Source organism: Salmo trutta, chromosome 26 (genome assembly GCF_901001165.1).
Source record: "Salmo trutta chromosome 26, fSalTru1.1, whole genome shotgun sequence".
NCBI classification, from domain to species: domain Eukaryota; kingdom Metazoa; phylum Chordata; class Actinopteri; order Salmoniformes; family Salmonidae; genus Salmo; species Salmo trutta.
The window spans coordinates 36,581,334-36,604,337 of record NC_042982.1 but is presented as its reverse complement, the minus strand read 5'-3'; the positions used below and the strand labels follow the sequence as shown (position 1 = coordinate 36,604,337).

The 23,004-nt window shown below is 44.5% G+C and overlaps 1 protein-coding gene across 4 annotated transcripts in view; it reads right to left on the bottom strand.

Annotated features, from left to right (window-relative positions):
- Positions 1-23,004, bottom strand: part of LOC115163721 (arf-GAP with Rho-GAP domain, ANK repeat and PH domain-containing protein 1) — a gene marked incomplete at its 3' end in the record, with an annotated part of 106,523 nt that overhangs the window by 51,119 nt on the left and 32,400 nt on the right. For all 4 annotated transcript variants that reach the window (XM_029715860.1, XM_029715862.1, XM_029715861.1 and 1 more), the window contains 5 exon segments: positions 9,372-9,554; positions 10,898-10,983; positions 11,101-11,300; positions 11,830-11,936; positions 18,415-18,614. In XM_029715860.1, the coding sequence (XP_029571720.1) occupies positions 9,372-9,554; positions 10,898-10,983; positions 11,101-11,300; positions 11,830-11,936; positions 18,415-18,614 (776 nt within the window).

The window sequence follows — 23,004 nt, the reverse complement described above, 5'->3', positions numbered from 1 at the left end:
AATCACTCAAAGTCATGTGCTGAATGTGATTCACAGACAGAGAGAGACAGACAGAGAGAGAGATACACAGAGAGAGAGAGAGGAGAGAGAGGAGGAAGAGAGAGAGATAGAGATGAGACAGAGAGAGACAGAAACCGAGAGAGAAAGAGACAGGCAGAGAGAGAGAGACAGACAGAAACCGAGAGAGAAAGAGACAGGCAGAGAGAGAGAGACAGACAGAAACCGAGAGAGAAAGAGACAGGCAGAGAGAGAGAGACAGACAGAAACCGAGAGAGAAAGAGACAGGCAGAGAGAGAGAGAGACAGACAGAAACCGAGAGAGACAGAAACCGAGAGAGAAAGAGACAGAGACAGAGAGACAGACATACATAGACAGAGAGAGACAGAGAGAGACAGACATACATACATAGACAGAGAGAGACAGACATACATAGACAGAGAGAGACAGAGAGAGACAGACATACATAGACAGAGAGACAGACATACAGTGCCTTGCGAAAGTATTCGGCCCCCTTGAACTTTTCGACCTTTTGCCACATTTCAGGCTTCAAACATAAAGATATAAAACTGTATTTTTTTGTTAAGAATCAACAACAAGTGGGACACAATTATGAAGTGGAACGAAATTTAGTGGATATTTCAAACTTTTTTAACAAATAAAAAACTGAAAAATTGTCCGAGCAAAATTATTCAGCCCCTTTACTTTCAGTGCAGCAAACTCTCTCCAGAAGTTCAGTGAGGATCTCTGAATGATCCAATGTTGACCTAAATGACTAATGATGATAAATAGAATCCACCTGTGTGTAATCAAGTCTCTGTATAAATGCACCTGCTCTGTGATAGTCTCAGAGGTCCGTTTAAAGCGCAGAGAGCATCATGAAGAACAAGGAACACACCAGGCAGGTCCGAGATACTGTTGTGGAGAAGTTTAAAGCCGGATTTGGATACAAAAATATTTCCCAAGCTTTAAACATCCCAAGGAGCACTGTGCAAGCGATAATATTGAAATGGAAGGAGTATCAGACCACTGCAAATCTACGAAGACCCGGCCGTCCCTCTAAACTTTCAGCTCATACAAGGAGAAGACTGATCAGAGATGCAGCCAAGAGGCCCATGATCACTCTGGATGAACTGCAGAGATCTACAGCTGAGGTGGGAGATTCTGTCCATAGGACAACAATCAGTCGTATACTGCACAAATCTGGCCTTTATGGAAGAGTGGCAAGAAGAAAGCCATTTCTTAAAGATATCCATAAAAAGTGTCGTTTAAAGTTTGCCACTAGCCACCTGGGAGACACACCAAACATGTGGAAGAAGGTGCTCTGGTCAGATGAAACCAAATTCGAACTTTTTGGCAACAATGCAAAACGTTATGTTTGGCGTAAAAGCAACACAGCTCATCACCCTGAACACACCATCCCCACTGTCAAACATGGTGGTGGCAGCATCATGGTTTGGGCCTGCTTTTCTTCAGCAGGGGCAGGGAAGATAGTTAAAATTGATGGGAAGATGGATGGAGCCAAATACAGGACCATTCTGGAAGAAAACCTGATGGAGTCTGCAAAAGACCTGAGACTGGGACGGAGATTTGTCTTCCAACAAGACAATGATCCAAAACATAAAGCAAAATCTACAATGGAATGGTTCACAAAAACATATCCAGGTGTTAGAATGGCCAAATCAAAGTCCAGACCTGAATCCAATCGAGAATCTGTGGAAAGATCTGAAAACTGCTGTTCACAAACGATCTCCATCCAACCTCACTGAGCTCGAGCTGTTTTGCAAGGAGGAATGGGCAAAAATTTCAGTCTCTCGATGTGCAAAACTGATAGAGACATACCCCAAGCTACTTACAGCTGTAATCGCAGCAAAAGGTGGCGCTACAAAGTATTAACTTAAGGGGGCTGAATAATTTTGCACGCCCAATTTTTCAGTTTTTTATTTGTTAAAAAAGTTTGAAATATCCAATAAATTTCGTTCCACTTCCTGATTGTGTCCCACTTGTTGTTGATTCTTCACAAAAAGTTACAGTTTTATATCTTTATGTTTGAAGCCTGAAATGTGGCAAAAGGTCGAAAAGTTCAAGGGGGCCGAATACTTTCGCAAGGCACTGTACATAGACAGAGAGATGTGTGCAGTTGGCATTGCTTCTGGTAACTGGGTTAAGAGGCATTTGACTGACCCAGCTAAGAGCTGTAACACTGAGGCATTCACTACACAAAAACACACACACTGAATGGAAGAGATGTGGCGAGATAGAGGGGTAGTGGAGGGGATGGAAACAGGAGGGGTATACTGTAGAAACTGGAGGGGCATAGATACTGGAGGGTTATACTGTAAATACTGGAGGGATTTGGATACTGGAGGGATGTGGATACTGGAGGGAATTGGATATTGGAGGGGTATATATACACTGGAGGGGTAAACTGTAGATACTGGAGGGGTATACTGGAGATACTGGAGGGGTATACTGGAGATACTGGAGGGGTATACTGGAGATACTGGAGGGGTATACTGGAGATACTGGAGGGGTATACTGGAGATACTGGAGGGGTATACTGGAGATACTGGAGGGGTATACTGGAGATACTGGAGGGGTATACTGGAGAGGGATACTGTAGATACTGGAGGGGTATACTGGAGAGGGATACTGTGGATACTGGAGGGGTATACTGTAGATACTGGAGGGGTATACTGTAGATACTGGAGGGGTATACTGTAGATACTACAGGGGTATACTGTAGATACTGGAGGGGTATACTGGAGGGGTATACTGTAGATACTGGAGGGGTATACTGTAGATACTGAAGGGGTATACTGTAGATACTGGAGGGGTATACTGTAGATACTGGAGGGGTATACTGTAGATACTGGAGGGGTATACTGTAGATACTGGATGGGTATACTGTAGATACTGGAGGGGTATACTGTGGATACTGGAGGGGTATACTGTAGATACTGGAGGGGTATACTGTAGATACTGGAGGGGTATACTGTAGATACTGGAGGGGTATACTGTGGATACTGGAAGGGTATACTGTAGATACTGGATGGGGTATACTGTAGATACTGGAGGGGTATACTGTAGATACTGGAGGGGTATACTGTGGATACTGGAGGGGTATACTGTAGATACTGGAGGGGTATGGATACTGTAGATACTGGAGGGGTATGGATACTGTAGATACTGGAGGGGTATGGATACTGTAGATACTGGAAGGGTATACTGTAGATACTGGATGGGGTATACTGTAGATACTGGATGGGGTATACTGTAGATACTGGAGGGGTATACTGTAGATACTGGAGGGGTATACTGTAGATACTGGAGGGGTATACTGTAGATACTGGAGGGGTATACTGTAGATACTGGAAGGGTATACTGTAGATACTGGAGGGGTATACTGTAGATACTACAGGGGTATACTGTAGATACTACAGGGGTATACTGTAGATACTGGAAGGGTATACTGTAGATACTGGAGGGGTATACTGTGGATACTGGAGGGGTATGGATACTGAAGGGGTATACTGTAGATACTGGAGGGGGTATACTGTGGATACTGGATGGGGTATACTGTGGATACTACTCAACTAGCGGGATAAACAGGGCTTGCAAACTATTACAGACTACCAAGGGAAGCACAGCCACGAGCTGCCCATTGACACGAGCCTACCAGACGAGCTAAATCACTTCTATGCTCGCTTCGAGGCAAGCAACACTGAGACATGCATGAGAGCATCAGCTGTTCCGGATGACTGTGTGATCACGCTCTCCGTAGCCGACGTGAGTATGACCTTTAAACAGGTCAACATACACAAGGCTGCGGGGCCAGACGGATTACCAGGACGTGTGCTCCGGGCATGTGCTGACCAACTGGCATGTGTCCTCACTGACATTTTCAACATGTCCCTGATTGAGTCTGTAATACCAACATGTTTCAAGCAGACCACCATAGTCCCTGTGCCCAAGAACACAAAGGCAACCTGCCTAAATGACTACAAACCCGTAGCACTCACGTCCGTGGCCATGAAGTGCTTTGAAAAGTTGGTAATGACTCACATCAACTCCATTATCCCAGAAAACCTAGACCCACTCCAATTTGCATACCGCCCAAACAGATCCACAGATGATGCAATCTCTATTGCACTCCACACTGCCCTTTCCCACCTGGACAAAAAAAACACTTATGTGAGAATGCTATTCCTTGACTACAGCTCAACGTTCAACACCATAGTACCCTCAAAGCTCATCACTAAGCTAAGGATCCTGGGACTAAAGACCTCCCTCTGCAACTAGATCCTGGACTTCCTGACGGGCCGCCCCCAGGTCGTGAGGGTAGGTAGCAACACATCTGCCACGCTGATCCTCAATACTGGAGCTCCCCAGGGGTGCATGCTCAGTCCCCTCCTGTACTCCCTGTTCACCCATGACTGCATGGCCAGGCACGACTCCAACGCCATCATTAAGTTTGCAGACGACACAACAGTGGTAGGCCTGATCACCGACAACGATGAGACAGCCTATAGGGAGGTGGTCAGAGACCTAGCCGGGTGGTGCCAGAATAACAACCTATCCCTCAATGTAACCAAGACAAAGGAGATGATTGTGGACTACAGGAAAAGGAGGACCGAGCACGTCCCCATTCCCATCGACGGGGCTGTAGTGGAGCAGGTTGAGAGCTTCAAGTTCCTTGGTGTCCACATCAACAACATACTAGAATGGTCCAAACACACCAAGACAGTCGTGAAGAGGGCACAACAAAGCCTATTCCCCCTCAGGAAACTAAAAAGATTTGGCATGGGTCCTGAGATCCTCAAAAGGTTCTACAGCTGCAACATCGAGAGTATCCTGACTGGTTGCATCACTGCCTGGTACGGCAATTGCTCGGCCTCTGACCGCAAGGCACTACAAAGGGTAGTGCGTACGGCCCAGTACATCACTGGGGCTAAGCTGCCTGCCATCCAGGATCTCCACACCAGGCGGTGTCAGAGGAAGGCCCTAAAAATTGTCAAAGACCCCAGCCACCCCAGTCATAGACTGTTCTCTCTACTACCGCATGGCAAGCGGTACCGGAGTGCCAAGTCTAGGACAAAAAGGCATCTCAACAGTTTTTACCCCCAAGCCATAAGACTCCTGAACAGGTAATTGTCCGAATAATTTGTATGGGTTAGGATAATGACTTAAGTGTTCCACTCTGAAATTGTAGGTTAGGGGGAAAAGTTTGATAATTATGAGAAGATAAAACCAGGATGGGGGTAGATTGGTTAGGATTGTACAACTTTGAGGTTATATCCTTTAGTAGGGATGTAAACAGAGTGAAGTTGTAGAGTAGGTAATAGAAAATCATTGGAGGGTTTCAAACCAAGAGGGTCATAAAGGGGGAGGGGAGGTGAAAGCCTTGAAGAATGTGGCAACTTTTATGGTTCTTTGTGGTTACTGGAAAACTACTGGTTGTTTGAGAAGGGAGTGGTCTAAAGATACATTCCTATGTGTGTATTATAAAAGGACTGAGTCCTAATTTTTGACTTTAGAACATTCTCTGAATAAACTGTACAGACCTTCTGCAGAGTCCTTGCCTAATTATTCTTAACCCAGTGTCTTACAAACCTTGGGGATTAGTCAAAGTTTATTGAATTATCATTGGGTTTTAAAATTCCCATAACAGTAATCAAATGGCTACCCGGACTATTTGCATTGTGTGCCCCCCCCAACCCCTCTTTTTACGCTGCTGCTACTCTCTGTTTATCATATATGCATAGTCACTTTAACCATATCTACATCTACATACTACCTCAATCAGCCTGATTAACCAGTATACTGTAGATACTGGAGGGGTATACTGTAGATACTGGAGGGGTATACTGTAGATACTGGAGGGGTATACTGTAGATACTGGAGGGGTATACTGTAGATACTGGAGGGGTATACTGTAGATACTACAGGGGTATACTGTAGATACTGGAAGGGTATACTGTAGATACTGGAGGGGTATACTGTAGATACTGGATGGGGTATACTGTGGATACTGGATGGGGTATACTGTAGATACTGGAGGGGTATACTGTAGATACTGGAGGGGTATACTGGAGATACTGGAGGGGTATACTGGAGATACTGGAGGGGTATACTGGACATACTGGAGAGGTATGGATACTGGAGGGGTATACTGGAGATACTGGAGGGGTATACTGGAGATACTGGAGGGGTATACTGGAGATACTGGAGGGGTATACTGGAGATACTGGAGGGGTATACTGGAGGGGTATACTGGAGATACTGGAGAGGTATGTATACTGGAGGGGTATACTGTAGATACTGGAGGGGTATACTGGAGATACTGGAGGGGTATACTGGAGATACTGGAAGCAGGGGCGGAAATCCCGGGGGGGACACGACCCCCCCATCCTGGGAAAAATATGATTTGTCCCCCCCAATATATTACTGAAACATAACTATGTAATTTAAATAATATGAATAATACGCAATGAAAGCAATTGTGCTGATTATAGACACTTAATAGCGCGTTTTTAAGTTTCAAAAGATTGCGACCCCCCCACCCTTTGCCTCACAATGGTTTGATCCACTGCCAGTTCCTTAGTTGGCAAGGTAACAGAGGGGTCGTATCTACTGTCTGAAAGGCACTCAATGAACGTAACTGACGTGAGGTTAATCTAGTCAATCGCGCACACACACTAGCTGAATATGCAGAGCTAGCGCGCAAATATTAACTATTAAGCTAGCTAGTACCTATTCCATTTATGTGGCGTCGTCAAAGATGGAATCTTTGCTATCGTCAATTTATTCCAAGATCAGCATGCAAATGATGTAAGTTAGTGCTTCAAAGTCCCTGTGATAAGGTTAGCGATAAACTGAAGTCCAAACTGAACAGAACTACACTCTCTTCTACCATTGTCTTAAATATATTTAATGGTCTCGTTGCAAAAGCTAAATTGTCGCAAGGGAACTTTTATTTATTTATTTTATTTAACCCGGGTAGCAAAGATTATAGCAAACACCACTGAAACTGAATTGGTGCTCGCTAGCTTTGCAAATTCAGCTATTGTTGGAAGCCAGCCAATATGAAACAAACTATTAAAATTACAAAAGGTTGCAGCATATGTTGTGTAAATGGTGAACTCATACAGCTGTCAACTCTTGTCATTTTAATCCGTTTCACATTTGCTAGCTACCTTTTAGATCGAAGCCCAAATAGAATGATAGAAGATGATAGAAGCCCATCTCCTACTGTAAATAACCTACACACTGTATGTGTAGCCAGCCAGCCAGCCAGGTAGAAAAATAAAAGACGGACATCAGAGTATTTTTCAGTACACCAAAACGCAAAGTAAGAACCCTAGTAGCCTAATATCTCAAAGACTAGTTGATAAAATGTTCATAAGAAAGAAATGAAATTCTAATGGAAATGTTTCACAATGATGTCATTAGGCAGAGCAGGCAACAGATGGCACACAGACAGCAGAGTTGGGGACAGATATGCAGGGACAGACTGGCAGAGACAGGGAGTCTCAGGTAAGTTTGTTGAGTGTTTGTTTGGCAACATTATGAAAGGTTCTCAATTTGTTTTACTTGTAAAATAGGAACATAATTGGAAAATGCCATGGATACCCCCACTCTCAACTTAAACTGGTGACTGAACTAAGATTTGTTAAAGGCAATGGTATTGCTGTTGTGATTAGTTGTGTAGTTTTGGGTACCGGTAGTTAGGAGTACGGCAAACACCTTATTTCTTTGGTTCCTCAATATACATTTACCATATTACAATGTAGGCTATGTGTTACAGCACTACTTTTGGTGTCCCCCTCAGGAATTGCTCTTGAGAAAATTTCATGTAATTGTCCCCTCCAAAGTTGATATCAGATTTTCGCCCCTGACTGGAGGGTTATACTGTGGATATACTGTATTATTATTCTACCTTTATTTCAACAAGAAACACAGACTGAGACCAAGGTCTCTTTTACAGCTGGGCCCTGCGTATACATGTTTACACATACACTTTAGGTACAATGATTAAGAAACTACACAAGACAAACAAAACCATCACAGATAACACACAGAAAAATACAGCAGCAGATTATTACATTTATACAGGTTATTCCCCTAACAGCACAAGAACTTGCATTACTCAAAACAGTTGCAAAGCAATACAAAAATAAAAATCTTCCAAAAAATGTTTTTAATAGGCAAGGGGGACAAGAGTCTCAAGTTTAAATGTAGTCTGCGGGCTATTCCATAGGCAAGGAGCATTACAGGAAAAGGCAGCCATACCCAACGCTGTGGAAATCGCGTGGGCCTCAAGTGTAATCCATGTTTGAGAACTGGTTTTAGGAATTATAATTCTAATATTGATGAGTGATGATAAATAAGAAGGTAGTTTAATCAGAAGTGCCTAATAGAAAAAACACGAGAGCATGTTGTTCTCGTCTCACGGAGAGCGAAGTCCAACCCACATGTTGATATAAAACACAGTGGTGAGTTCTGTAGCTAGCACCCGTAATAAACCTAAGTGTGCAATGAGTAGCATCCAGCGATTTAAGTGTTGATGCCGTAGCATGTAGATAATATCCCCATAATCTATAACAGACATAAAAGTAGCTTGCACAATTTGTCTTCTATTTGTAGAGGACAAGCATGTCCTGTTTCTATAGAGGAAGCCTAGCTTGATTTTTAGCCGTTTTTCAACATGCATTTTAAAAGACAGTTAATCATCCAACCATATCCCTAAGTATTTATATGCAGAGACCTGATTCATTCGAGAATCATCTAAGCTCGTAAGCGCAAGTGTATTTTCAACCAACTTTTTGAACCTATTTAAAATCATAAAATGTGTTTTCTTTGCATTTAAAACAAGTTTCAGCTGTATAAAAGACCCTTGTAATATCTTAAAATCTGTCTCCAATAGTGATAATGCTTGGTCAGCTGTTGAAGCGATAGAGCACATGAGAGTCATCTGCAAATAAATGAATTTGACACTTTATCGCATCACCGATATTGTTTATGTAGAGAGTGAACATAGATACTGTAGGGGTATGGATACTGGTAGGGTTAAGGTTAGGTTGGAGATAGGTCAGATAAGGGTTATATAAAGGGTTAAATTAGAGGTAGGTCAGATTAGGATTATATAAAGGGTTAAATTGGAGGTGGGTTAGATTAGGGTTATATAAAGGGTTAAATTGGAGGTGGGTTAGATTAGGGTTATATAAAGGGTTAAATTGGAGGTGGGTTAGATTAGGGTTATATAAAGGGTTAAGTTAAGGTTAAATTAGAGGTAGGTCAGATTAGGGTTATATAAAGGGTTAAGGTTAGGTTGGAGGTAGGTCCGCCTAGGGTTATATAAAGGTTGTTCTTACATTGTTGAGCTCTCTCTGGTTACCGTAGAGGGGGTGATATTTGCGGTATTTGCCCTGTCTATATTTGGAGCTGATGAATCGTCGGCGGTCTTTGCTGCAGCTGGTCGGACTCAGCGCCTCGCTGGGAGGGATGTTCGCCGCCCAGAACCTGTTCAGACGCTCGTTTCCTAGCAACAGGAACACCTGGGGGACAGGTGAGGGGGGGAGGTTAGATAGGGACACCAAATCTCTCTCTGTCTGTGTGTGTGTTTTAGTATTCTTGTGAGTACCAGAAGTCTTGACAAGAATATTAAAACAACTAAAATTCTGAGAAGTGAGGACACTTGTAAAAAATACTATTTTAGGCTAAGGGGTTAAGGGTCAGGGTTAGAATTAGGGGTTAATGGTTTAGGGTCAGGGTTAGAATTAGGGGTTAATGGTTTAGGGTTAGAATTAGGGGTTAATGGTTTAGAGTCAGGGTTAGAATTAGGGGTTAATGGTTTAGGGTTAGAATTAGGGGTTAATGGTTTAGGGTTAGAATTAGGGGTTAATGGTTTAGGGTTAGAATTAGGGGTTAATGGTTTAGAGTCAGGGTTAGAATTAGGGGTTAATGGTTTAGGGTTAGAATTAGGGGTTAATGGTTTAGGGTCAGGGTTAGAATTAGGGGTTAATGGTTTAGGGTTAGAATTAGGGGTTAATGGTTTAGAGTCAGGGTTAGAATTAGGGGTTAATGGTTTAGAGTCAGGGTTAGAATTAGGGGTTAATGGTTTAGGGTTACAATTAGGGGTTAATGGTTTAGGGTTACAATTAGGGGTTAATGGTTTAGGGTTACAATTAGGGGTTAACGGGTTAGGGTTTGGGTTAGAATTAGGGGTTAATGGTTTAGGGTTTGGGTTAGAATTAGGGGTTAATGGTTTAGGGTTACAATTAGGGGTTAACGGGTTAGGGTTACAATTAGGGGTTAATGGTTTAGAGTTACAATTAGGGGTTAATGGTTTAGGGTTACAATTAGGGGTTAACGGGTTAGGGTTAGAATTAGGGGTTAATGGTTTAGGGTTTGGGTTAGAATTAGGGGTTAATGGTTTAGGGTTAGAATTAGGGGTTAATGGTTTAGGGTTAGAATTAGGGGTTAATGGTTTAGGGTTACAATTAGGGGTTAACGGGTTAGGGTTACAATTAGGGGTTAATGGTTTAGGGTTTGGGTTAGAATTAGGGGTTAATGGTTTAGGGTTAGAATTAGGGGTTAATGGTTTAGAGTCAGAGTTAGAATTAGGGGTTAATGGTTTAGGGTTTGGGTTAGAATTAGGGGTTAATGGTTTAGGGTTAGAATTAGGGGTTAATGGTTTAGGGTTAGAATTAGGGGTTAATGGTTTAGGGTTAGAATTAGGGGTTAATGGTTTAGGGTTAGAATTAGGGGTTAATGGTTTAGGGTTAGAATTAGGGGTTAATGGTTTAGGGTTAGGGAAAATAGGAGTTTGAATGGGAATCAATTGTTGGTCCTCAAAAAGTCCTCACAAGTATAGTAAGACATAGCGGTGTGTGTGTACCTGTATAAGCTCCTCTGTCCACACCTTCCTGTCCATCTTCAGACTGCGCACCTTAGAGATGCTAGGGCCCAAACCCCGATGCTCTCCTACAACACACACACACAAAAATACATAATTCTATTACTGCATTCTGTGTATAATAGAGAAACAGGTCAGTGGATCTGAAAGTTCTACAACTATCTGATGACAGTAAACACACTGACCTGCACAGCGTTTGCAGACCACCACACACAGGTTGATGGCAGCCCACTCAGGTTTGGCAACGCCACAGTCGGCACAGCAACCGTTGCTAGGCTCCGCCCAGATTTGATTAGCCACCTCGCTATTGGACAGAGCTTCTCCAATCGCGTCACGCATCGCTTCTACCCACTGCTCCTTATGTTGTTCCGAATCCGCTAGAAAACTACACACACACACACACACACACACACACACACACACACACACACACACACTCTTGTACAGCTAACCTTGTGGAGACATTTTTTATTTAACTAGGCAAGTCAGTTAAGAACAAATTCTTATTTACCATGACGGCCTAGGAACAGTGGGTTAACTGCCTTGTTCAGGGGCAGAACGACAGATCTTTACCTTGTCAGCTCGGGGATTCAATCTAGCAACCTTTTGGTTATTGGCCCAACGCTCTAACCACTAGGCTACCTGCCCTATCTCCTAAACCTAATTCTAACCCTAGCTCCTAAACCCAATTCTAACCCTAAGTCTCTGAACACTGAGAAATGTCCAACCTCGCACACGCTCTCTCGTTCTACAGACAGACAGACGTGGCCTCTGAACAGCTTGACGCAGACCCTCACGGTTTAGTACCTCCTTCTCACACACACACGGTCAAGCTGAACACTCCCTCTCTAACCTTGCTGTTTGTGTTTCTGAATGTGTGTGTGTGTGTGCGCGTGTGATGTATGGGTGTAAACCTGAAGATGCGGTAGGGTGTGGTCAGATCAAAGCTGCGGCGGTCAGTGTCTTTCACGTTTCCTACATTCATGTCGATAGACGTGATACCGATGCCAAGGCGGTAGTCCTGGAAACAGAACACACACATTACACAGCTGACGTCACTCACTACAGCAACCAATCAGATCTGCTCTTGTTCATGATCAAAGCTGGGTATTTTTATTTTATTAATTTCACCTTTATTTAACCAGGTAGGCAAGTTGAGAACAAGTTCTCATTTACAATTGCGACCTGGCCAAGATAAAGCAAAGCAGTTCGACAACATACAAAAACACAGAGTTACACATGGAGTAAAACAACATACAATCAATGATGCAGTAGAAAAAAATAAGACTATATACAATGTGAGCAAATGATGTGAGATAAGGGAGGTAAAGGCAAAAAAATGCCATGGTGGCAAAGTAAATAAAGTATAGCAAGAAAAACACTGGAATGGTAGATTTGTAGTTTGAAGAAAGTTAAAAGTTAAAATATAAATAATATGGTGCAAAGGAGCAAAATAAATAAAATAAATAAATACAGTAGGGGAAGAGGTAGTAGTTTGGGCTAAATTAAAGATGGGCTATGTACAGGTGCAGAGATCTGTGAGCTGCTCTGACAGCTGGTGCTTAAAGCTAGTGAGGGAGATAAGTGTTTCCAGTTTTAGAGATTTTTGTAGTTCGTTCCAGTCATTGGCAGCTGAGAACTGGAAGGAGAGACGACCAAAGGAGGAGTTGGCTTTAGGGGTGACCAGAGAGATATACCTGCTGGAGCGCGTGCTACAGGTGGGTGCTGCTATGGTGACCAGTGAGCGGAGATAAGGGGGGACTTTACCTAGCAGGGTCTTGTAGATGACCTGGAGCCAATGTGTTTGGCGACGATTATGAAGTGAAGGCCAGCCAACGAGAGCATACAGGTCGCAGTGGTGGGTTGTATATGGGGCTTTGGTGACAAAACGGATGGCACTGTGATAAACTGCATCCAGCTTGTTGAGTAGGGTATTGGAGGCTATTTTGTAAATGACATCGCCGAAGTCGAGGATTGGTAGGATGGTCAGTTTTACGAGGGTATGTTTGGCAGCATGAGTGAAGGATGCTTTGTTGCGAAATAGGAAGCCAATTCTAGATTTCACTTTGGATTGGAGATGATTGATGTGAGTCTGGAAGGAGAGTTTACAGTCTAACCAGACACCTAGGTATTTGTAGTTGTCCACAAATTCTAAGTTAGAACCGTCCAGAGAAGTTATGCTGGATGGGCGGGCAGGTGCAGGCAGCGATCGGTTGAAGAGCGTGCATTTAGTTTTACTTGTGTTTAGGAGCAGTTGGAGACCACGGAAGGAGAGTTGAATGGCATTGAAGCTCGTCTGGAGGGTTGTTAACCCAGTGTCCAAAGAAGGGCCAGAAGTATACAGAATGGTGTCGTCTGCGTAGAGGTGGATCAGAGATTCACCAGCAGCAAGAGCGACATCATTTATGTTTACAGAGAAAAGAGTTGGCCCAAGAATTGAACCCTGTGGTACCCCCATAGAGACTGCCAGAGGTCCAGACAGTAGGCCCTCCGATTTGACACACTGAACTCTGTCAGAGAAGTAGTTGGTGAACCAGGCGACGCAATCGTTTGAGAAACCAAGGCTACTAAGTCTGCCGATGAGGATGTGGTGATTAACAGAGTCAAAAGCTTTGGCCAGGTCAATGAATACGGCAGCACAGTATTGTTTCCTATCGATGGCGGTTACGATGTCGTTTAGGACCTTGAGCGTGGCTGAGGTGCACCCGTGACCAGCTCTGAAACCAGATTGCATAGCGGAGAGGGTGCGGTGGGATTCGAAATAGTCGGTAATCTGTTTGTTGACTTGGCTTTCGAAGACCTTAGAAAGGCAGGGTAGGATGGATATAGGTCTGTAGCAATTTGGGTCAAGAGTGTCACCTCCTTTGAAGAGGGGGATGACAGCAGCTGCTTTCCAATCTATGGGAATCTCAGACGACACGAAAGAGAGGTTGAACAGGCTAGTAATAGGGGTTGCAATAATTTCGGCAGATAATTTTAGAAAGAAAGGGTCCAGATTGTCAAGCCCAGCTGATTTGTAGGGGTCCAGATTTTGCAGCTCTTTCAGAACATCAGCTGAATGGATTTGGGAGAAGGAGAAATGGGGGAGGCTTGGGCGAGTAGCTGTGGGGGGTGCAGTGCTGTTGAATGCAGTAGGGGTAGTTAGGTGGAAAGCATGGCCAGCCGTAGAAAAATGCTTATTGAAATTCTCAATTATAGTGGGCTTATCGGTGGGTTCAAATATATGCATATTTAAGTATTTGTTATTTAGTGTGTCTTTACACAGGCAGCCTTGCTAAAATATTTTAAAAAATAACTGTTTTTGCTTTGTCAGTATAGGGTATGGTGTGTAGATTGATGAGGGGAAAAAACTATTTAATCAATTTTAGAGTAAGGCTGTAACGTAACAAAATGTGGAAAAATTCTAGGGGTCAGAATACTTTGCGAATGCACTGTATATACAAAATAATATATATATGGGGGACTGGAAATGATGCAGACAATTACATTGATGGAAACTACAATCTATCTGCCATATTAAAGCTGATCTATCCCCCTAAAAAATTGGTTTGAAATCTTCCTAGAAGTGACACAGGGTTGACGGAGAGACACTTGAATTTTGGCACTTTACTTTATGCCTTTATTGAATACTCCATTTGGTCTGTTTTAAAGGGCACTTTATGTAATACAACAGGCTTTAAAAATTCTACTATTGGATTATTATTATTATTATATATATATACACAATTTCTACTTCAAAATATCAAAAGGGACACAAAAGGCACTCATTTCGTGGAACGAACCAAAACTAGCCAAAACTAACTTCAAATACTTATTTCCAAATACATTGGGTGTTTCTCAAAATGCATCCTACCATGCTCCGAGCACACCAATTGGAGCACGGGAGGGTCGGAGTATGTCTCCAAATCAAAGTATGCAAACGGAGCACGGGGGAGCACTTCTTGAATGCATACTCAGTTTGTAAATACTTTGAAGCATGCATCGATGCAAGCATCAATGGAAAGTATGCAAAGAAATATGACGCCACCGCGTCAAAAATTACGCAAAATGTATTGGCGGACATTATATGAGTTAAAGCAAGAGAAAATACACTCCGACTTCAGAACAAAATGTTGCCTATTCATATCTCATATGTTGCCTGATTACAATATTTTATCTTGATTCGTTAATAAATAAATGCTTTGTTAATTTTGGCATGTTTAACTGCCTTCGTACCGTAGATCACAAGCCCAAAATAAGTAAATAGGGCTGGCTATTAGTACTGTTAGCTTGCCAGATAGAATTGGTAGCTAGCTACCCATGAAGAATTGACATCAATCTTGCATAACATTCATTTTAGGTCATTTTAGCCTGTTTAACTAGCTGGCTAGTTTACTCATTCTAGCTGATAATTATGAAGTAAAACATCTGTCCTGGCTGGAAGAAGGTTCAGTGAATGGGGAGGAGCAGCGTGAGGTAATACAGTAGGGGGAGGAGCAGCGTGAGGTAATACAGTAGGGGGAGGAGCAGCGTGAGGTAAAACAGTAGGGGGAGGAGCAGCGTGAGGTAAAACAGTAGGGGGAGGAGCAGCGTGAGGTAATACAGTAGGGGGAGGGGCAGCGTGAGGTAATACAGTAGGGGGAGGAGCAGCGTGAGGTAAAACAGTAAGGGGAGGAGCTGCGTGAGGTAAAACAGTAGGGGGAGGAGCAGCGTGAGGTAATACAGTAGGGGGAGGAGCAGCGTGAGGTAATACAGTAGGGGGAGGAGCAGCGTGAGGTAATACAGTAGGGGGAGGAGCAGCGTGAGGTAATACAGTAGGGGGAGGAGCAGCGTGAGGTAATACAGTAGGGGGAGGAGCAGCGTGAGGCAAAACAGTAAGGGGAGGAGCTGCGTGAGGTAAAACAGTAGGGAGAGGAGCAGCGTGAGGTAATACAGTAGGGGGAGGAGCAGCGTGAGGTAATACAGTAGGGGGAGGGGCAGCGTGAGGTAATACAGTAGGGGGAGGAGCAGCGTGAGGTAAAACAGTAAGGGGAGGAGCTGAGTGAGGTAAAACAGTAGGGGGAGGAGCAGCGTGAGGTAATACAGTAGGGGGAGGAGCAGCGTGAGGTAATACAGTAGGGGGAGGAGCATCGTGAGGTAAAACAGTAGGGGGAGGAGCAGCGTGAGGTAAAACAGTAGGGGGAGGAGCAGCGTGAGGTAATACAGTAGGGGGAGGAGCAGCGTGAGGTAATACAGTAGGGGGAGGAGCAGCGTGAGGTAATACAGTAAGGGGAGGAGCTGCGTGAGGTAAAACAGTAGGGGGAGGAGCAGCGTGAGGTAATACAGTAGGGGGAGGAGCAGCGTGAGGTAATACAGTAGGGGGAGGAGCAGCGTGAGGTAATACAGTAGGGGGAGGAGCAGCGTGAGGTAAAACAGTAGGGGGAGGAGCAGCGTGAGGTAAAACAGTAGGGGGAGGAGCAGCGTGAGGTAATACAGTAGGGGGAGGAGCAGCGTGAGGTAATACAGTAGGGGGAGGAGCAGCGTGAGGTAATACAGTAGGGGGAGGGGCAGCGTGAGGTAATACAGTAGGGGGAGGAGCAGCGTGAGGTAAAACAGTAAGGGGAGGAGCTGCGTGAGGTAAAACAGTAGGGGGAGGAGCAGCGTGAGGTAATACAGTAGGGGGAGGAGCAGCATGAGGTAATACAGTAGGGGGAGGAGCAGCGTGAGGTAATACAGTAGGGGGAGGAGCAGCGTGAGGTAATACAGTAGGGGGAGGAGCAGCGTGAGGCAAAACAGTAGGGGGAGGAGCTGCGTGAGGTAAAACAGTAGGGGGAGGAGCAGCGTGAGGTAATACAGTAGGGGGAGGAGCAGCGTGAGGTAATACAGTAGGGGGAGGAGCAGCGTGAGGTAATACAGTAGGGGGAGGAGCAGCGTGAGGTAATACAGTAGGGGGAGGAGCAGCGTGAGGTAAAACAGTAGGGGGAGGAGCAGCGTGAGGTAAAACAGTAGGGGGAGGAGCAGCGTGAGGTAATACAGTAGGGGGAGGAGCAGCGTGAGGTAATACAGTAGGGGGAGGAGCAGCGTGAGGTAATACAGTAGGGGGAGGAGCAGCGTGAGGTAATACAGTAGGGGGAGGAGCAGCGTGAGGTAATACAGTAGGGGGAGGAGCAGCGTGAGGTAATACAGTAGGGGGAGGAGCAGCGTGAGGTAAAACAGTAGGGGGAGGCGCAGCGTGAGGTAAAACAGTAGGGGGAGGAGCAGCGTGAGGTAAAACAGTAGGGGGAGGAGCAGCGTGAGGTAATACAGTAGGGGGAGGAGCAGCGTGAGGTAATACAGTAGGGGGAGGAGCAGCGTGAGGTAATACAGTAGGGGGAGGAGCAGCGTGAGGTAATACAGTAGGGGGAGGGGCAGCGTGAGGTAATACAGTAGGGGGAGGAGCAGCGTGAAGTAATACAGTAGGGGAGGAGCAGCGTAAGGTAATACAGTAGGGGGAGGAGCAGCGTGAGGTAATACAGTAGGGGGAGGAGCAGCGTGAGGTAATACAGTAGGGGGAGGAGCAGCGTGAGGTAAACAGTAGGGGGAGGCGCAGCGTGAGGTAAAATAGTAGGGGGAGGAGCAGCGTGAGGTAAAACAGTAGGGGGAGGAGCAGCGTGAGGTAATACAGTAGGGGGAGGAGCAGCGTGAGGTAATACAGTAGGGGGAGGAGCAGCGTGAGGTAATACAGTAGGGGGAGGAGCAGCGTGAGGTAATACAGTAGGGGGAGGAGCAGCGTGAGGTAATACAGTAGGGGGAGGAGCAGCGTGAGGTAATACAGTAGGGGGAGGAGCAGCGTGAGGTAAAACAGTAGGGGGAGGAGCAGCGTGAGGTAATACAGTAGGGGGAGGAGCAGCGTGAGGTAATACAGTAGGGGGAGGAGCAGCGTGAGGTAAAACAGTAGGGGGAGGAGCAGCGTGAGGTAATACAGTAGGGGGAGGAGCAGCGTGAGGTAATACAGTAGGGGGAGGAGCAGCGTGTGGTAAAACAGTAGGGGGAGGAGCAGCGTGAGGTAAAACAGTAGTGGGAGGAGCAGCGTGAGGTAAAACAGTAGTGGGAGGCGCAGCGTGAGTAAAACAGTAGGGGGAGGCGCAGCGTGAGGTAAAACAGTAGGGGGAGGAGCAGCGTGAGGTAATACAGTAGGGGGAGGCGCAGCGTGAGTAAAACAGTAGGGGGAGGAGCAGCGTGAGGTAAAACAGTAGTGGGAGGAGCAGCGTGAGGTAATACAGTAGGGGCAGGCGCAGCGTGAGTAAAACAGTAGGGGGAGGAGCAGCGTGAGGTAAAACAGTAGGGGGAGGAGCAGCGTGAGGTAATACAGTAGGGGGAGGAGCAGCGTGGGGTAATACAGTAGGGGGAGGAGAACGCACTCAAAGCATGAGGGTGTGGAGCACGGTAGTATTGGTATTAAGAAACACACATTGTTTCAAATAGAACTAGGACCAAACAGACTATGGTTCAAATGCATGGAGTATGTACATATTTGTCTTTGAAAACACACACAAACAGACCTCCATGTTCTTGTAGAGGAAGACCTTGTCTCCGGAGACGACCGTGTAGAGTTTGGAGCGCAGGCCCCTCAGCTCCAGGTAGCCCTGCTGTTCAGGGGTCAGGGGTGAACCAGGGGTCAGAAAGGAGGTCATCTCCCTGCTGCCTTCCTGGTGCCCCCTAGTGAAGCTCTGCAGCACTGCCACCCACTCATTCCTCTCAGCTACACACACACACACACACACACACACACACACACACACACACACACACACACACACACAGACACACACAGACACACACAGACACACACAGAGTGATTTAGTATGTAGCAGTGTGATATGAACAGCTTGATGCTGATGTCTGCATTATGGGCAGATGAGTTGCTGTTTCTACAGTTCTCATCCCGATGGGGCTGATTCAGGACGGGTGGGTTTCAGGCTTGCCGTTTTGTGTTAAAAAAAACAACTGTGTGTGTCTTTGCAACGTTTAGCTGACACAGTCTCTCTCAGCAGCAGCTGCAGACACTAGCAGCGCCAGGATTCCAATATTGGCTGGGCCAGAGACATTTGTGGCCATGATGAAAGTATTTTTTTCTGATTTAAATGTTTCAAATTGCCGTAAGAATAGGCTGGAGTGCACTGGGGACAACGATGATCCACGAGACAGCGAATCAGAAGAAGCCATGTTCTAATGGCATCTATTAACGCCCATACAGACTAACTAAATACACCCACCTTGGTGGCCCTTGTAAACTATCCAGAATACACCCACCCACCTTGGTGGCCCTTGTAAACTATCCAGAATACACCCACCCACCTTGGTGGCACTTGTAAATTATTCAGAATACACCCACCCACCTTGGTGGCCCTTGTAAACTATTCAGAATACACCCACCCACCTTGTAAACTATCCAAAATACACCTTGTAAACTATCCAGAATACACCCACCTTGGTGGCCCTTGTAAACTAACCAGAATACACCCACCCACCTTGGTGGCCCTTGTAAACTATCCAGAATACACCCACCCACCTTGGTGGCCCTTGTAAACTATCCAGAAAACACCCACCCACCTTGTAAACTATCCAAAATACACCTTGTAAACTATCCAGAATACACCCACCTTGGTGGCCCTTGTAAACTAACCAGAATACACCCACCCACCTTGGTGGCCCTTGTAAACTATCCAGAATACACCCACCCACCTTGGTGGCCCTTGTAAACTATCCAGAATACACCCACCCACCTTGGTGGCCCTTGTAAACTATCCAGAATACACCCACCTTGGTGGCCCTTGTAAACTATCCAGAATACACGCACCCACCTTGGTGGCCCTTGTAAACTATCCAGAATACACCCACCTTGGTGGCCCTTGTAAACTATCCAGAATACACCCACCCACCTTGGTGGCCCTTGTAAACTATCCAGAATACACCCACCTTGGTGGCCCTTGTAAACTATCCAGAATACACCCAAAGCGGATCCAAATGTTTTACTAATCAAACCTGCATTCAAAACAAGGGTTTTTAAGCGATTATTCTAGTTAATCAGTTATTGTTTAATTATTCAAGGATCCCTTTGTTTATTTCATTTCAGAATAAAATGCTTGACTGTATTTAAAGGCGTGAATGACTCGTATGCTGTGTAATTAGCCTACATGAATGATTGATTATATTGAAGTTAAGACCGATGAAACAGGACGTGCTCTCACACCTTGATAGATTATATAAGGCTGCTATAGACTATGATGGCTCCTCTTTCAGCCAAATATGTATTTGCCTGCCATAGCCTGAGGACACTGAATAATTACACCTGCATAGTAAATAGTAACTAACTTATCATTAGTATTATTGTTATTATTATTATTATCGTTGTTGTGTTTATCATTCCATAAAGTAGTGGTATGGGTGGTAATGGTAATGATAGCAGTTTAGTGATGGTGGTGGTGGTGGTATGGGTAGTAATGGTAATGATAACAGTTTAGTGATGGTGGTGGTAGTGGTATGGGTAGTAATGGTAATGATAACAGTTTAGGGATGGTGGTAGTAGTAGTGGTAGTGGTATGGGTAGTAATGGTAATGATAACAGTTTAGTCATGGTGGTGGTAGTGGTATGGGTAGTAATGGTAATGATAACAGTTTAGTGATGGTGGTGGTAGTGGTATGGGTAGTAATGGTAATGATAACAGTTTAGTGATGGTGATGGTAGTGGTATGGGTAGTAATGGTAATGATAACAGTTTAGTGATGGTGGTGGTATGGGTAGTAATGGTAATGATAACAGTTTAGTGATGGTGATGGTATGGGTAGTAATGGTAATGATAACAGTTTAGTGATGGTGGTGGTAGTGGTATGGGTAGTAATGGTAATGATAACAGTTTAGTGATGGTGGTGGTGGTGGTAGTGGTATGGGTAGTAATGGTAATGATAACAGTTTAGTGATGGTGGTGGTAGTGGTGGTATGGGTGGTAATGGTAATGATAACAGTTTAGTGATGGTGGTAGTAGTAGTAGTGGTGGTATGGGTAGTAATGGTAATGATAGCAGTTTAGTGATGGTGGTGGTGGTAGTGGTGGTATGGGTAGTAATGGTAATGATAACAGTTTAGTGATGGTGGTGGTAGTAGTGGTGGTATGGGTAGTAATGGTAATGATAACAGTTTAGTGATGGTGGTGGTAGTGGTAGTGGTATGGGTAGTAATGGTAATGATAACAGTTTAGTGATGGTGGTAGTAGTGGTGGTGGTGGTGGTATGGGTAGTAATGGTAATGATAAAAGTTTAGTGATGGTGGTGGTAGTAGTAGTGGTAGTGGTATGGGTAGTAATGGTAATGATAACAGTTTAGTGATGGTGATGGTGGTGGTATGGGTAGTAATGGTAATGATAACAGTTTAGTGATGGTGGTGGTAGTAGTGGTGGTAATGATGATGGTAGTAGTGGTAATGATAACAGTTTAGTGATGGTAGTAGTAGTAGTAGTAGTAGTAGTAGTAGTAGTAGTGGTATGGGTGGTAATGGTAATGATAGCAGTTTAGTGGTGGTGGTGGTAGTAGTGGTGGTATGGGTAGTAATGGTAATGATAACAGTTTAGTGATGGTGGTGGTAGTAGTGGTGGTATGGGTGGTAATGGTAATGATAACAGTTTAGTGATGGTAGTGGTAGTAGTGGTAGTGGTATGGGTAGTAATGGTAATGATAACAGTTTAGTCATGGTGGTGGTAGTGGTATGGGTAGTAATGGTAATGATAACAGTTTAGTGATGGTGGTGGTAGTGGTATGGGTAGTAATGGTAATGATAACAGTTTAGGGATGGTGGTAGTAGTAGTGGTAGTGGTATGGGTAGTAATGGTAATGATAACAGTTTAGTCATGGTGGTGGTAGTGGTATGTGTAGTAATGGTAATGATAACAGCTTAGTGATGGTGGTGGTAGTGGTATGGGTAGTAATGGTAATGATAACAGTTTAGTGATGGTGGTGGTAGTGGTATGGGTAGTAATGGTAATGATAACAGTTTAGTGATGGTGGTGGTAGTGGTATGGGTAGTAATGGTAATGATAACAGTTTAGTGATGGTGATGGTATGGGTAGTAATGGTAATGATAACAGTTTAGTGATGGTGGTGGTAGTGGTATGGGTAGTAATGGTAATGATAACAGTTTAGTGATGGTGGTGGTGGTGGTAGTGGTATGGGTAGTAATGGTAATGATAACAGTTTAGTGATGGTGGTGGTAGTAGTAGTGGTGGTATGGGTAGTAATGGTAATGATAACAGTTTAGTGATGGTAATGATAACAGTTTAGTGATGGTGGTAGTAGTAGTAGTAGTGGTGGTATGGGTGGTAATGGTAATGATAACAGTTTAGTGATGGTGGTGGTAGTGGTGGTGGTATGGGTATTAATGGTAATGATAACAGTTTAGTGATGGTGGTGGTAGTGGTATGGGTGGTAATGGTAATGATAACAGTTTAGTGATGGTGGTGGTAGTAGTATGGGTAGTAATGGTAATGATAGCAGTTTAGTGATGGTGGTGTAGTAGTAGTGGTGGTATGGGTAGTAATGGTAATGATAACAGTTTAGTGATGGTGGTGGTGGTGGTGGTAGTGGTAATGATAGCAGTTTAGTGATGGTAATGATAACAGTTTAGTGATGGTGGTAGTAGTAGTAGTAGTGGTGGTATGGGTAGTAATGGTAATGATAACAGTTTAATGATGGTGGTGGTAGTAGTATGGGTAGTAATGGTAATGATAGCAGTTTAGTGATGGTGGTGTAGTAGTAGTGGTGGTATGGGTAGTAATGGTAATGATAGCAGTTTAGTGATGGTGGTGGTAGTAGTAGTGGTATGGGTAGTAATGGTAATGATAGCAGTTTAGTGATGGTGGTGGTAGTGGTATGGGTGGTAATGATAACAGTTTAGTGATGGTGGTGGTAGTGGCATGGGTAGTAATGGTAATGATAACAGTTTAGTGATGGTGGTAGTGGTAGTAGTGGTATGGGTAGTAATGGTAATGATAACAGTTTAGTGATGGTGGTGGTAGTGGTATGGGTAGTAATGGTAATGATAACAGTTTAGTGATGGTGGTAGTAGTAGTGGTAGTGGTATGGGTGGTAATGGTAATGATAA